At 40.2% G+C, this 16,493-nt stretch overlaps 2 protein-coding genes across 2 annotated transcripts in view; one reads left to right on the forward strand and one right to left on the reverse strand.

Moving 5' to 3' along the window:
- The first annotated feature begins 3,766 nt into the window (after positions 1-3,766).
- Positions 3,767-5,914, forward strand: LOC104612561 (alpha/beta-Hydrolases superfamily protein). Its single transcript, XM_010279996.3, has 2 exons — positions 3,767-4,978; positions 5,507-5,914. The coding sequence occupies exons 1-2, from the start codon at positions 3,940-3,942 to the stop codon at positions 5,548-5,550; spliced, it is 1,083 nt and encodes a 360-aa protein (XP_010278298.1). The 5' UTR covers positions 3,767-3,939; the 3' UTR covers positions 5,551-5,914.
- A 449-nt stretch (positions 5,915-6,363) lies between these two features.
- Positions 6,364-16,493, reverse strand: part of LOC104612562 (Cyclophilin-like peptidyl-prolyl cis-trans isomerase family protein) — a 39,561-nt gene continuing 29,431 nt past the window's right edge. The window contains exons 9-12 of the mRNA XM_010279998.3: positions 7,398-7,556; positions 7,177-7,299; positions 6,926-6,975; positions 6,364-6,799 (exon numbers count right to left, since the gene is read on the reverse strand). Of these exons, the coding sequence (XP_010278300.1) occupies positions 6,688-6,799; positions 6,926-6,975; positions 7,177-7,299; positions 7,398-7,556 (444 nt within the window). The 3' untranslated portion in view covers positions 6,364-6,687. The remainder of the gene's footprint in view (positions 6,800-6,925; positions 6,976-7,176; positions 7,300-7,397; positions 7,557-16,493) is intronic.

Below are 16,493 nucleotides of genomic sequence, written 5' to 3' on the forward strand. Positions count from 1 at the left end.
TTGCTAGCAAAGGAAATTATTCACAAGATGAATAAGAAAAAGAAAGGAAAAAGGTAGGTAGCCATCAAAATTGATATGTCAAAAGCATATGATAGAATGGGATGGCAGTTCTTGATGGCAGGGATGAGAAAGATAGGCTTCCGGCAGAAATGGTGTAATCTAGTGCATCAGTGTATTAGTACTCCTACTTTTGCAATAAAATTGAATGGTGGCATTTTTAGGCATTTTAAAATAAAAAGGGGTCTTTGGTAGGGGATCCAATCTCCCCATACCTTTTCATCTTGGAGATGCAGGTACTCTCAACAATTTTGGAAAGAGAAACTGCAGGAGGGAATATTGAAGGATATAAAATTGCTAGCTCAAATCTAAACATCACACATTTATTTTTTGCTAATGATTGTATGATCTTTTGTAAGGATGATAAGGAAAACCTCTTCCATTTGAAGCAAGCTCTTACATCTTTTGAAAAATTTTCAGGATAAAAAATCAATTTCACTAAGTGTAGAATGTATTTTAGCAAAAATGTACATCACAGGCATAGAAGGATGTTAATGAGATACATGGGGATGAGAGCGTTGGGATCCAAAGAAAAATATTTGGGCTCTCATATCTATACAACTTGCAGAGATCAACATCAGTTTAAAGAAATAGAGGAGAGAGTGCAAAATAAATTGTGTGCTTGGAAAGCAAAGCTGTTGTCGCAAGCTGGAAGGACAACTTTGATCAAGGTTGTAGCTTAAGCGATTCCCATATACACAATTTCAACTTCTATATTTCCATCTCAGATACTGAGAGATATAGAAAGAAGAGAAAGGGATTTCTGGTAGGGAAATGATATAGAAAAGAAGAAATTACATTCAATTGCTTGGGACAAATTCTGCAAACAAAAGCACGAAAGAGGTTTGGGTTTTCGAAAAGGAAGAAAGATGAACTTGGCTTTATTTGGAAAGCAAGTCTGGAAACTCTTAAATGAAGAAAACAATTTGTAGGTTGCAATGATAAAAACAAAGTACTACCCAAATAGTAGTTTCTTTGACGAGAAGCTCACAAAGCAAGGCTCAAATTGGTAGAGGCAAGCAAGGAAAATGGTGAAAATTTTTAAAGCAAATACTTGCTAGAAAGTCAAGGATGGTCACAAGGCAAATGCTCTAACTGATCCTTGGGTCCCCACTTTAGCAGGTAAAATACCAATACCAAATGCCACCTTGGGGCATTCACGGGTCAGATGCATGGTTTCAGATCTAATAAAAGATGATGGAAGTTGGGATATAGACAAAGTCAGAGACATTTTTTATGAGATATCTGCAATGCACATTCTTCAGGTACCCCTAAGCCATAGGGATCATTCTGATACAAGCTTATGGAGTCAGAACAAACAAGGAAAATATACAGTAAAGTCTGCTTATTTGGCTTTCCTACATCAACAACCAACATCATCAAACTCCTCTATCAAATGGTCCAGAATCTGGAGTACCAAAAAGATTTCAAGTTTTTACTTGGAAGGCTTATTGGGGTGGTGTTATCACAAAAGATAAAATAAAACATAAATACAAAGAGGAGGACACAAGTTGTGCCCTAGCAAGTAGCATTCAGAAAATTTCCACCACTTATTTTTCCTTTGCCCTTTCTCAAAAGTTGTTTGGTGTCATGCACAGCTGGGAATCAATCCTGAACACGTTGCTCAAAAACCTCTAGACATCATTAATTGTTGAGGAGTGGTGGAATAATCTTCCTTCCTCACTTAACAAGAAAGAAAAATATAATCTTTTTGCGCAAATTTGCATTATCATGAGATTAATATGGGATGCAAGAAACGATGGAGTGTTTCAAAATAAATTCATTGACCCACAAACTCTGGTTTGTAAAGCTCAGCATTACATGCTTAAGCAGGAGCAATAGCAACCGGAGCAACTGGACCAAAATGATGAGACAAATCAGGGTCAAACACAAGAAGAGCCCGCAATTGAAGCGTTCACTGATGGGTCTTTTGATTCTGCAACTAGTAATGCTAGCTATGGTTTTGTTATACTCTCCATTCAAAACTCCATTATTGCAACAGAGGGTAAAAAATGCAAAGCCAGAGGAAGTTATGATGCAGAACTATGGAGCATAATCCAAGGTCTCAAAAACAACACAACAGTTGGGCTACACCAAGGTCACTATATTATCTAATGCTCAAACTATAATTGAGAAGTTAGCAGGCAAAGACAATGAGCTCAATTGTTAGCATATTGTAAATACTATGGATCAGGTTAAGTTAATTTATACATATTAGTAGACATCACAATGCTTTAGCTCATATGTTAGCATATCATACATGTTTTGATGAAAATGTTGATGTATGTAATCAGGAGGAACTGGTGTACAATAATTCCAGTAATGAATGATTTTTATGCTTTTGATTGCCAAAAAAAATGGCCCATTTCAATTGAGCCATTTGGTTGGAATGAATGGCATTTTTCCATTTGAGGGAATGGTCATTCCAACCTCCCCTTTAATTGGCCCAAAAAAGAAAAAGACTAATAACTTAAGACCCCCAAACCCTATTTCTCTTTACCCATGCTAACCCTTCTTAGGAATCATACACATCTTATGGAATGCAATTCCAATTCTCGTCTGAACTAAACAAGCAGGGGTAATAAACAAAACTCCAATTCCAATTTCAGGATATTTGGATTCTAATTTTAATCACAGTCCAAACACACCCTAAATGGTTTATTGTTTGTCTTTATAGTGAACTAAGGAGATTGTAAAGCCGAAGTTAGGTTGATTAAAATATATTTGAATGTTTTATTATTAAATTATTTTATCCACAATAAAACAAAGTAATAAGTCATTCACTTCCTGTAGCCAAAAAAAAAAAAAAAAGCCATTCACTTAGAGACAAGTCTGGATCTGTTCTTCACACAGCGCTCTTCACACTGACCTCACCGGCACATCCTACCATGTATCAGGAACATATCCCGTACTTATATGTTATTATTCATGGGAGATGTTCCCAATGCACAATGGAATGTGCTTGTGAGGTCAGAGTGAGGTGCATATCATGAGGAGCATTTCTCAATTCCTTATATAGTCATTGAACGGGCCCCTAGGTTAAAAATCATAAATTCTGCAAAAGGTTGGAGAGATAAATCTATGGCCCAGCTCAAAAAAAAAAGGTGGACAAATCAGAGAATTCCATTTCGAGATTATTGGGGTTGGTCAAAAAACACAGAAAATGACTTTTGAAACCAATACAAAAAAAAAAAAAAGTAAATAGAGTAAGGCTCCATTTGGAAAGGCCGAAAGAGTGCAAATAGAATATAAATGCAAATATATAGAGTGCATTTTAATCTATATAAATTTATATAAATTTAATTTTGCATTGATAAATTTATATTGCAATAGGTGCAAACACAAATAGTAAGGCTAGAAAATATCTTTTTAACAATAATCTACTTTGAATGCAAAAGTTTAAATCCTTTTTTCAATGTAAACTTTTCTCCCGTTTCAGATGCAAACATGAGCTGAAATTTGTGAAAACTATCACTTTCGGTACATAAATGAATTTTCGTCAAATACAAACAAAACTGAGTGCAAGTATGCACTGAACGGCATTTGCACTCTTTCCAAAGGGAGCCCAAATGTCATTTTCCACTTTTGCCATTCCTGTCCCGTTACTCCCGTCACTCACATTTTGGAAAATATTTACCAAAGGCAGTTTTACACGCAACCAAACACCCTAGGATAACATTTTTATGGGTAACCATTTGTTTTCCTTCATCTCACGCTGCGCAAAACCAAACGGACACTCAAAGTCCGAACCAGGTCGGAATTTACAGTACAGAACTACAGATTCTTGTAGCCCAGCCAATTCCAAGTTTCCAACACCGATAGGCCAACTTAACCTTCCATTCCAACCGCAGACGCAGTCAGGTTTTATTTTCTAAACACAGAATGACGGAAACAGAGTCTTTCGACAGACAGGCGAAACAGTACAGACGTCTAACATCTCCCGAGTCCCAACCTTCTCCAAAGATGGAGGACCCCCATGAACGCCTCCATTTTTGGGGAAGCACCCCGGAATCAGAGGAAGATTACTACAAATCTAAAGGCATCCGTGGATCCAAATCGTTCTATACCTCTCCCAGAGGCCTCTCCCTCTTCATCCGATCATGGCTGCCACTCTCCTCCCATCCACGTGGCATCGTCTGTATGGTTCATGGATACGGCAACGACATCAGCTGGACCTTTCAGTCCACCCCAATCTTCCTTGCGCAGAAGGGTTTCGCCTCCTTTGCTCTTGACCTCGAAGGCCATGGCCGCTCCGAGGGCCTCAAGGGATTTGTCCCTAACGTCGACCTCGTCGTTGACGATATCTTCTCCTTCTTCAATTCGATTAAAGAGAAGCCCGAATATCAAGGATTACCTTCCTTTCTCTACGGAGAATCGATGGGTGGAGCCATTTGTCTCTTGATTCATTTCAGAGACCCCAAGGCCTGGAACGGTGCCATTTTGGTTGCGCCCATGTGTAGAATCTCTGAAAAGGTGAGACCCAGATGGCCAATTCCTGATATCCTCATTTTCTTTGCGAAATTCATGCCCACATTGCCAATCGTTCCCACAGCCGATCTTCTTGATAAGTCCGTTAAGGTTCCAGAAAAGAAGATTATTGGGGGAAAGAATCCGATGAGGTACCAGGGGAAGCCAAGATTGGGCACTGTGGTGGAGCTTTTACGGATTACTGATTACCTGAACAGAAGGCTCTGCGATGTGAGCCTCCCTTTTCTTGTTTTACATGGGAGTGCAGATGTTGTGACTGACCCAGAAGTAAGCAGAGCTCTTTATGAAGCTGCCAAGAGTGAGGACAAGACTATAAGAATATATGAAGGAATGATGCACTCTTTGCTGTTTGGAGAGACAGATGAGAATGTTGAGATTGTTCGTGGTGATATCTTGTCTTGGTTGAACCACAGAAGCGGTGGAGAAGTTGCAGGTTGAATATTTGTCTTCTGTCAATTGAGATTTTATTATCATCATTTTGGTTCCAGGGCTATGGAGGTTCAGCTCTATTATTTTCTTGTCATTGCTTTCTGCAAATTATCAAGTTTAGAATGCATTACTGTTTCTTACCAATCAAAGAAAGGTCTGCTACTGAAACACAAAATCTGTAGTGTACTTGCAAAAGAAACATCTCATGAACCTTTGGGGTTGGGGGTGGCTAACTTTTACTTTTGGTAGTTCTTTCATTGCATAGCTGCAAAAATGACTCTTTTTTTGGTTTCAAGAGTTATTTTTTGGGCACTCTTCATGCATTTGATCTCTATTCTCTAGTGACCAAGTATACTTCTACTGTTCTACATTGATTTAGTACCATAAACTGTGTTCTTCATTAAGTTGATACCCAGTAGAATTGATATGACTTCCATACAGCAATATTGTAGCCCATAATCACACCATCAACAATATTGGTAGTTCTAGACTTGTAGTTCTAGAATGACTGAAGATAATTGTGATTTTCCAGGTGGTCATGATATCCTATCTTGTCAAAGCCTGCATGAATGTTGAATGCCGACTTACGGTTTAGCTTAGAATGCGTGTCATGCCAAGGTTCTAGAAGAGATTCTAAAAAGCAAAGTCAGTTTCACCGAAATCAGATTTTCTCCTCCCGGAGCGTTCCTTACTTACACCAACCTTGCAGCACATCGCAGCCGTGCATTGAAAGTGCTGTGCCTGTGAGGAGTAAATCCAGATTCAATTTCAAAGGGTTACTGGTAAAAAAAATTACTTTAGCAAAAATAAATAGAGTTTGCATTCTTTATTTGCACTCCTATACATTTGTACTAGTATAAAATAAATTTGTATTGCTATTGCAGACAAACGAAACCTCAGAGATGATTATATGAAAAAGACGGCTTTTTTTCTTAAGAAATGCCAGAACCCACAATGTAGTATAAAATAACTTTGGGCATTCCATTGGTAATGCGACCTTCTGGATGCCTGGATGGGTAGCTCACAAACACAAAGCATTGAGTTCAATTGAGCTTCAAAACCTTTTGATAGATATATTGGTCGCCTCGCCTAGAAAAAGATGTGGGCTCAGTTTGGGAAGAGTGAAGTACATGTTTAGAGATACAGTAAAGAAGGTTTTGTAATGAACATATTTGTATTAGCACTCTCCCTGAACTAAGCCTTGGTGTCAAGGAAGAAGCCCAAGCAGACGACGTCATTGATGTCATGTGTGTAGCCCATAGTATGGGCAAATCTGACGCATGGACAACGTGCTCAGGATATTGATGCCTGACTTCGTTGAGAATGAGGGAGTTGTATCTAATGTAAATTTTCTAATAAACAGTATTCCAATTTTGGGGGGAAAAGCAATTTATAATATCAAAAGCGTGAGTAGCTCCAGGCTCTAGCCACCTCTCAATGATTTCATTTCAAGTATCATTTATGGTCCGAGTCTCGGTGTCTACAAAGTACAGATCAGCAAATAAGGAAGAAGCTTTCCCCATCTAAGTATCTAACTGCTCCCCAGATCTCTTTCCAGCCATTTCATTCTTAAGACCAATGTACTAGTTTTACAAAGATGGGTGAAAACAGAAGATTTACAGAAGATGGGAAAAAACTATTCTAAGAAATCAAATAATGCTTTTTGAGAAGTAACATTGAAAAATGAATGGTAACCCTTTTTGGAAGCAGAGATCAATTTTCATCTGGCAATATGAGGCGATCACGACCTTCCACTAGCTTTGCAGATTGGATCACATCTCCTGTTTTAATTTGTGGAAGTATATCTCTCCCCACAGTTGTATATCTGTATATTCAAGGAATTGCAGTTGATCAAGTCAACCAAAATAAGTGAAAATGGAAAATGCTCAACCTGTTAAAAGAAGACAATGCCCCAAAAAGGAAAATGTTCATATACGAGATGGAGGCATACCCAAAAACTGAAAATTGACCTTCATCAAAAGACAAGCCTCCTAAACCAGCCTGTGGGAATAATGTTTGGCACAATTAATTACTACAAGAAGATCATCCTCAAATCAGATGGAAAATAAATTCAAGGAGTTTCATCTTCTGTTTCCTCTTAGTTGCCCCTTAAGTCTAAATCATGCTAGAAGACCATAAGCAAGAAATAAGTATTGATTATAAAACTCTCATAATAAATACCAAAAGGGAGTTAGGACTTACATTTCTCTTATCATAGAGATAGAAGAAAAACTGGTATGGTGAAGAGTACTCCTCAGAGACTTCACTGTGTGCCATAGCAACTGCTCCATAAACAGATAGTGGAAGAACTGGCAACTCTCCATCCTTCGAAAGAGAACAAATATGAAGTTATGAATTACTCAACTTTAAAAGACATTGATAGCCACAACTAGATCCATGTAAGGGATATGACATGAAGGAACCTGCACACTAAGTGTTGTTTTGTATAGTGGCTCAAATTGTCCAGCTGGCTTTATTTCCAAGGGTACATTGTAGCCTCTATTCTTCCCAAGCCCACTCTCTGAAAGAACTGCTTGGTTGGTAGAGCTGAGCTTTACCCCATCATATGCCCCATCAACCACCTGGAAGAAATTGTTCTTTGTTATTCTCAGGTTTCATTATATGTAACTTCTTATAAGGAGTTGGTGACTGACAAGTCCAACAAAATAACGAGAATTTTCAGAGACATATAACATTAAATAGATATGAGACTTCTGGAAATGTTGATTTGACAAATCCAAAAGATAGATGGTCCATATAGTTCATTTTGAAGGATTATGACAGACAAGTATTAAAGCATTAATTCAGTTTCATCAACAGACTAAGTTATAGAAGTATAAATATAAACTGATGAACACCATTTTTTAGTTATCATAAAATAAACAGGTATGCAGTACATGTAACATTATATAAATGGTAACTGAAATATCATATGTTTTGAAAAGAACCAGAAAAGGGATAACTTTACGCTTAGAACAGCGTTAGTAGTTGGAAATTCCAAAAAGAAAAAGTACTGTGCTGATTTGGCACATCCCATGTTTTGCAATCCATGCACCCCTCTAGTGAAAAGACAAAAGACTCCTCCATCAGTAATGATAAATTTAAGGAAATTTCCATCTACTTGCTTTGTATAGCAGTTTCTTCCTATCTAATGCTTCATTAGTCAGAAATGGTGCCACAAAAAAATCTAAATATCCTTCTTGGTCTCGCCAGTCTCCAGTTGAGTATTCTTAGATTCCCAATGGATAAGCACACCCTTATTTCTTGGTTAATCTTTGGTCCAACAATACTGTACTAAGAAGAAGAACAAACACCTAAAATTTCACCACATGCATAGGGGGAGAACAGTTTGAGATTTTCCAGCTCCGTCATACAGTCAAAACCAATGAAATGTCACAGCTCTTTTTTCATAAAATTTCACCCTTTTGATGAATCCTAGTCATTTCCAAAGTCTTTCTCTTTTTTTCTTTGTTCTTTTTTTTTCTTTTTTTCTTTTTTTTTTTTTTGCCTTAGGTTGGAAGTTGATTGTCATTTTGATGGAACTGTTGATAATAACAGAAATGTGATGGCCCATTTAGACCCATTAAACTAGTGTATAATCAGGGACCTCGCAAGATAGCCCATTATGGCTAAAGAGGGGTAACCGACATCTATAAATAGCCCATGAAACAATGAGAAAGGCATCGAGCCATTTCAGAGTCTTTCTCTCTCTCTCCCTCTCTATTTTCTGATTTCAGGAGGCAGAGTCTCCCTCGAAGAAGACTCCTGTGGTGAGCAGGCTCTCATCAATTCTGGTATCAGAACTTGAGGTTTCGTCCAGAGAAGTGGTTGTCCATGCCGCAGACCAGATCAGTGTCGGTAGAAGAGAGAGTGGATCTAATTGAGGTCAATCTACACAAGTTCTCCGGCGACCTGCGAGAGTCAAGGAAGCGATCTCAGCAGTGATGTCACAGTGTGAGAAGATGAATGCATCACCAAACAGCAAAGAAAACGATGACGAGAGCTCAAGACAGTTCTCGCCGGCTCGGCAGAAATAATCACCGCCAGGTCATAGTGGATTTTCTGGCTTTCAATGGAGAAGATCCTCTTTCTTGGATCTACAGAGCAGAGCGATACTTTGATATCCAGGAGATCGCGAGCCATCAGAGAGTAGCGATCGCTTCATTGTACTTAGAAGGAGAGGCGATCAACTGGTTCCAATGGTACAAACGAACGCATCCTCAGATGACGTGGAAAGAGTTTTCGGAAGCCCTATGTATCCGTTTTGGACCTTCCTCTTTCGAAAACTTTGACGAAGCTCTGTCGAAGTTGCGACAAGAAGGCACGGTACGGGAATACCAGGTTGCATTTGAGCGACTGGCAATGAGAGTGTATGGCTGGCCGGAGAATGCGCTCGTATGATGTTTCATTGGCGGTCTCCGAGACGAAATACGAGTAGAGGTGAAGGCCATGCAACCTACCACCATATCCGTAGCTGTTGGACTGGCAAGACTCCACGAAGACAGGCTAAATAGCTTGAGGAAAATAAACCGAGGCACAGGACCGATCTTGAAGACTCCACTCAATCGTCCTGAAGGTTCGACCACCAAGGCAACCAATTCCTCTGAAGAAGCTCTCATGGCTGGAAATGGAGGCTCGTAGGGAATGAGGCCTCTGCTACAACTGCGATGAGAAATTCTCCCTTGGACATAAGTGCAAGCAACATCAAGTGTTCACCTTACAAATCGACCCTGAGGTGAAGATGACTGGGCCGATGACACGGATGAACCGAGCCAATTAGGGGAACCAGGAGAGCCAGCCATTTCATTACAAGCTCTAACAAGGACACACTCAGCCCAGACCATGCGATTGATGGGCCGGCTTATGGGCCAACGGATTGCAGTATTAATCGACAGTGGTAGTACTCGGAATTTCATTACCGCTGTGCTGGCTAAGCAGTTGGGGCTAGCAATTGAACTGATCGTCCCGTTCTCCGCCCATGTAGCTGATGGTAACTGTATACGGTGTGATGGAATATGCGAAGGGCTCAAGTTACAGATGCAAGGGTGTGAATTCCGAGTGGATTTTTACCCGCTGGAATTCTATGGAGCTGATGTGGTGTTAGGGATTCAATGATTAAAAGAGTTGGGGCAGAAGAAAAACAGCCTTTTGAGAAGAAATGACTGTTTAGAAAGTTGCAAAAATTCAAAAGAAAGTAGCAGAAATCAAAATTCAAGAGGAGAGAAGAAGAAGAAGAAAGTGGCGGCAACTTGGGTTCAGAGAGAGAGATTTTCTAACATAATCCCTTCTCTTACTCCCTTAATTCTATTTCATTAAGTTAAACTTTAGTAATTTACAGAGAAGTCCCTAGTTAGGTAGAAAATTCAAAAGACATAACATAAGAAAGAATATAGCCCAGATTAAGGGCCATTACAGCAAAGAACATAAAAGATAAAAAGGATAAATAGCCTATGGGCCATTCGGCCCATCTTCTCTACACTCCCCCTCAAGCAGAGCATAAATGTCAATCATGCAAAGCTTGCCAGTATCATGTTGAAGTTTAGCCTTGGGAATGCCCTTGGTGAGGAAATCAACTAACTGTCCTTCAGAGGTGATGAAAGGTAGACACACTTCTCCAGAAGCTACTCTTTCTCGAATGAAGTATTTGTCAACTTCAATATGCTTAGTTCTATCATGTTGCATTGGGTTGTGAGCAATGTTGATGGCGGCCTGATTATCACAGTATAACATCATTGGCTTATCATGCTCAATACCCAGTTCCTCCATCAAGGATCTAAGCCACAATAGTTCAGAAACTCCATGAGCCATGGCTTTGTATTCTGCTTCGGCTGAAGATCGAGCAATAACTGATTGTTTCTTGCTTCTCCAAGAGACAATATTACCTGCCACCAAGCTACAGTACCCAGAGGTAGATCTTCGGTCATCAATGTTTCCGACCCAGTCAGCATCTATGTAGGCTTCAAGTTTCATATGGCTATGCTTAGCAAATAGAATTCCCTTTCCAGGGGAGCCCTTCAAATAACACAGAATCCGCTCTGCTGCTGCCATGTGAGTATCCCTGGGAGCATGCATGAACTGACTGATGCAACTGACAGCATATGCAATGTCTGGCCGAGTCATGCATAGATAAAGAAGTTTTCCAAGTAGTCTCTGGAGGACTCCCTTATCTTCTAACAATATTCCATCTTAAGTAGAGATTTTATGGCACATATCGATAGGAGTAGCAATTGGTCTAGCACCCATCTTCCCTATTTCAGAGAGCAAATCAAGAACATACTTTCTCTAAGAGATAAGGATTCCATCCTTGGATCTAGCAACTTCTATGCCAAGAAAGTATCTCAATTCCCCCAGATCTTTGATCTCAAACTCTGTACAAAGGAAAGATTTGAGATCATTAATCCCTGAGACATCATTACCAGTCACAACAATATCATCAACATACACAATCAGGTAAACAGCCAAGGATCCTCTCTTCACAAAGAGGGTATGATCAGACTGTGTCTATACATAGCCAAAGCTAACAAGGGCAGCCCTAAACCTTTCAAACCATGCTCTAGGGGACTGTTTGAGTCCATAAAGAGATTTCTTCAGCCTATAGACCTTTCCTTTCATATTTGTTTCATACATCCTTGAAGGAAGAGACATATAGACCTCCTCATGTAACTCTCCATTCAGAAATGCATTCTTTACATCGAGTTGATAAAGTGGCCAATCTGAGTGTGCAGCCAAAGATGGCAGAACTCTCATAGAAATCATCTTGGCAACAGAGGCAAAGGTCTCCAGATAATCAATCTCATATGTCTTTGTATAGCCTTTTGCAACCAGCCTAGCCTTGTACCTTTCAATGGTGCCATCAACATGATATTTGATAGTAAAAACCCACTTACAGCCTATTGGATCCTTCCCTTCAGGCAAATCAACCACTTCCCAAGTGTCATTCTTGTGCAGGGCATCAATTTCTGTTCTCATAGCATCCCTCCATTCTGGAATAGTAAGAGCTTCTGACACAGACCTGGGAATTGGGTTAGAAGCAACAGAAGAAAGGTAGGCAAAATATGGAGAGAGCAAACTATAAGAAAGGTGTTTGGAAATGCAATGTGCAGTACACTTCCTTTTTCCTTTCCTAATAACAATGGGGATATCAAGGTCTGGGAACGATCGCTCCAAAGGGGCTGTAACAGTACCTGTTGTCTCATCTGTAACTAGAAGTGCATGAGGCTCATGAGTTGGAGGGGAAACAATCTACTCATTTCTAGTTCTCGGCCGTTGGTACAACCTGGGACTAAAAAGAGGACGATGAGGTAAAGGAGGATAAATAGGAATACTAGAATGAGAGTGAAGTGACTGATCCTCCCTTGACTCATTTGAAGGAGGAAGAGACTCAACTAGGACAAGAGAAGAACCATAAAAGGAAGAAAGCTCATCAAAGGTGACATCCATTGAGACATAATGAGTGCCAGTCTTCAGATCAAAACAACAGTAACCCTTCTGTGTGGGGGAATAACCAAGGAAGATACACTTGTAGGCTTTTGGTTCAAATTTATGTCTCTGGACACTTGGGATATGTACATAACAAGTGCAGTCAAAGACACGAAGAGGAATAGAAAAAAGATCCTTGTCCGGATGAAGAAGACTGAAGGGAGACTTAAACCCTAAAGCCCTGTATGGCATACGGTTTATAAGGTAGGTAGCAGTGAGAACAGCATCACCCCAAAATTTTGTAGGGACATGTGAGGCAAATAGAATACTTCTTGCAACTTCAACAATATGTCTACTTTTTTCTTTCAGCAACTCCATTCTGTTCTGGGGTCCTAAAACAAGATCTTCGATGAATAACCCCTAAATCAGTGAGATAGCAGGTCAGGTTTTTCTCAAAATATTCTTTTGCATTGTTGGATCTAAAAATTTTAATTCTGGTATCAAACTGGGTTAGGACAAATTCATGGAATTGCCTCACAAGTCTGGGAACTTCATCACGGAACTTCATCAAAAATATCCAAATGAATCGAGAAAAGTCATCACTGAACAAGATAAAATATTTGTAGCCACCCATAAGTAGCTTTTCCAGGTTGTTCATGGCACTGTCCAGGAGTATCCAGCAAATATATTCCATTCGCCTCACGGGCACTCCCAATCACCTTCTGAGACTCTAGATCCTAAAAAAACAAAGTAAGAAGGGAAGAAGGTTACACAACAATTTAATGACTTAGTTAGGCTAATTGAAAATAACAAGTTTGTATTTAGTCTGGGTTCATGGTTCATGAAGAGCAGAAGGAAGAACCAAGGAGTTTGTAGCCTTGATGGTTCCCTTGCTGGAGATAGGGGCAAGAGAGCCATCGGCTAGGTTGATTTTGTCACGTCCAGGAAGTAAATCATATGAAACAAACAAAGTAGAAAGGCCAGTCATATGATCAGAAGCACCAGAATCAATAATCCAAGGGATCCTACGATTACCTAAAATGGTTGCATGATTGGCAAAAGCCCGTATACCTGAATGAGCAAATGCAGAAGAGGTTGAATTTCCTAGAGGATTGGAAGAAGAGGTCACACCCTCTAGGGTGACTGATCATCCTCCCAAACTTCTCATATTCTGCCTTCATAGCTGCTAACTGCTCACTAGCCGTCATCTCTTCAGCTTGGTATCTGTCACTATCTAGACCAACAGCAACATTGGCACTCCCTGCCTTTATATTGTCAGACTTCTTCTGAAACCGAAGTGGTAGGAGCTCAGGATGCAATTTCCATCACTTGTCTTTAGTGTGTTTTGGCTTTTTACAATACTCACAGATAATCTTTCTTCCTTGAGCTACTTGGAGTCCCTGCAACCCCCTTGGGTTTCACTCCCATATTAGCAAAGTGATCATTTAGACCAGCCCCTTGGACCTAGACAAGTCTTATGCTTTCTCCACTACTTACCAAGGCATATGCTTGAGATAGTGAGACACTATCCTTGGATAAAATATTTTGCTCTGTAATGTCGTACTCTGGATTTAGCCCTGTCAAAAACTCAAACACCCTGTTTCTCTCAACCAGTTTTCTATAGGTCTCAGCATCCTTAGTGGTATCCCAGGCTACAGCTTCTATCAAATATATTTCTTGCCATAAAGACTTCAGTGTTGAGAAGTATACAACTAATGGTTTCTCCCCCTGTCTCAAATTCTTCACATCACTTCTCAACTTGTAAACCCTGGCCACATTTAATTTTTGTGAATAGGTTTCAGCAACGCTATTGAAAGAATGGTAAGATCCATCATATGGACGCCAAAAATGGATGCAGAATGGGTGGGCGAATTTCAAAAATTTCTTGCCATTCTTCCAATTGGGAATCATATTCCCTGAATTTAGAATACAGTATTCAATGATCTAACTTGAACCAAAACCGAACCATATCTGAACCACAAGAGAAGGGAAGGGATATACCTGATCCGGAGAAGCAGTATCTCCCAACGTTGGTGTTCACGCCCAAAGAATATACCAAGAACTGCTCCACTGAAGATGACACAATGATGATGGAACAGAACCAGCAGTGTTCGTCCCACGAACCAAGTTCTTCTGAAGAACTCGATGGAAGCAGAGAGCACCACACAAAATCAAGAACTTTTTTTGATCTTCCTTCACAGAGAACTCGAACTGGCAGTAGATGGCGGCGGCTGCTGGAGGAGAAGGCTAGAGAAGAAGATGGCAAACTGCCTTTTTTTCTCTAGGGTTTCTGAGATCCTATCTCAAAGTTGTAGAGTGTTCTGTGGAATCCCTAGGGTTCGAATTCTTGTAATTCAAAAGTAGGGTTTCTCCTCTTTTTCCTTAGTGATTAAGAAACCTCCTAATCCCATTAGGAGTTATTCTAATCCAAATCTGTATTTGGATAAGGAGTCTTCTTAATCCTATCTACAGATTAGATCAGCCCACTCCTGATCTTATCAGGAGGTTACCAGATTCAAATCCTAATTTGAATTTGGTCTCCATGAGTGGATAGGGTCAAGACCCAATCCTTTTGGCTTGACCTAATCTCAGATCTGCCCCTTTAAGTGACTGATCAAATCAGTCCAGTTCAAAATGGGCTTTAGGCCCAATAAGTATTAAGTGCTCAATAGGCTTCCAAGCTTCTTTGTATGGCATGGGACCCAAGCATTGATCTACACATCAGTCACATGGGTTCGGCCCAGCCTCTGTTACAAGGCCTAGCCGAATTCACTAGAAAGCCCATTGAACCCCTTGAGCCCATCACATGGACTCTATGGGCCCAACACTTGCACTAAGTGGTCCCTAGGCCAGGCCATCTTATAAAAAACCCAGGGACTGTGAGCAGATGCAAGATTAGCCCATCAGGTATAACCCTAAATGGCCTTACATTCAACCTCTCAGCCCATAATGATCAAGCACTGCCCAACAAGAGAGGACCTCTCCCTCGGCTGCAAGAAACAGTGCTGCACTCTCTGCTCACATGGATCCGGGAATTAAAACCATTTGCAAACCTTTTGAAACCGTACATATCTATATATCTTATATATAAATTTTGCAAAACAAAATTCCAACAATTGAAATCAACTGCCGGTAGTTTGGTTTCCATCAGAGAGAGTGCATCCCCGATCATTACCTTTGTCCGACAAAGGGGCTGATCCCGTCACTATGATCACCCACTCAGATGGGTTCATGAACCATCCCAACATACCCAGGTTTTGACCCCCTCTGAGGATCTCACTGATTGGCATATCAAAGACAACCCAATCCGCCACCTAGTGCAGTATCATAATCGAGTCTAGGGGTCAGGTGTAACTTTCCAGTTTTGCCCATCAATCTCCAAGGTCCAGGGCAATATTGGAAATCTGGTTCGGTTCAAAGATTCAAGTAATCCTACACTGCATGTGCCTTGGGTCTCACCCTGGCGGCTGAGACAAGCCACCCCAACACTTGGCAGCACACCAGTGTCAGCCTTGGCAGGATAAATCTCCCCAGACTTATCCAACGGCTGTGAACATTCTAAACTAACACGAGTCTCATTAAGTGTCCAGTTTAAGGGTCTTACACAAAAACATACCACACAACATGAATCAAACATGCACTTTATTCATTTACACTAAATGTCAAAAGTACATCAAAACCGATTGGAGCTAAGGGCATACAAAATTGTCTAACAGCTATCCCAAATTTCCTTTGCTGAATTCATCCACAAATAGTGCTGACTAATCTGTGGTTGCATTGAGTTCACAAGCCATTCAATAACAGTATAATTTTCTTGCATCCACTTTTCATATGATGGATCATCTTCCAGATGAGCCTTTTTGCTCCCGGAGATAAAACCCCATTTGCCTCTACTACAAATATGAAATTTTAATGATTGTAACCAAGCCAGATAATTAGTTCCATCCAGCATGACTGTGGTCACAACCAGTAGAGAGTCTACAGAGGCTCCCAGAACTTGTCTGGATTCAGCAACATGCTTGTTTTCAAAGTCTGAGGAGTTCATCTTCTTAAATACTCCAAAAAATGACTTCAGACAACTTCTAATAACAACAAATGAA

This window comes from Nelumbo nucifera, chromosome 1, assembly GCF_055504915.1.
Source record: "Nelumbo nucifera cultivar China Antique chromosome 1, China Antique-T2T, whole genome shotgun sequence".
NCBI lineage: Eukaryota > Viridiplantae > Streptophyta > Magnoliopsida > Proteales > Nelumbonaceae > Nelumbo > Nelumbo nucifera.

Bases quoted from the DNA above. Each gene is read 5' to 3' on its own strand.
- LOC104612561 (XM_010279996.3), top strand. From the start codon at position 3,940: ATGACGGAAACAGAGTCTTTCGACAGACAGGCGAAACAGTACAGACGT. The intron at 4,979-5,506 runs GTTGAATATTTG...GTGATTTTCCAG, and splicing joins AAGCGGTGGAGAAGTTGCAG to GTGGTCATGATATCCTATCT.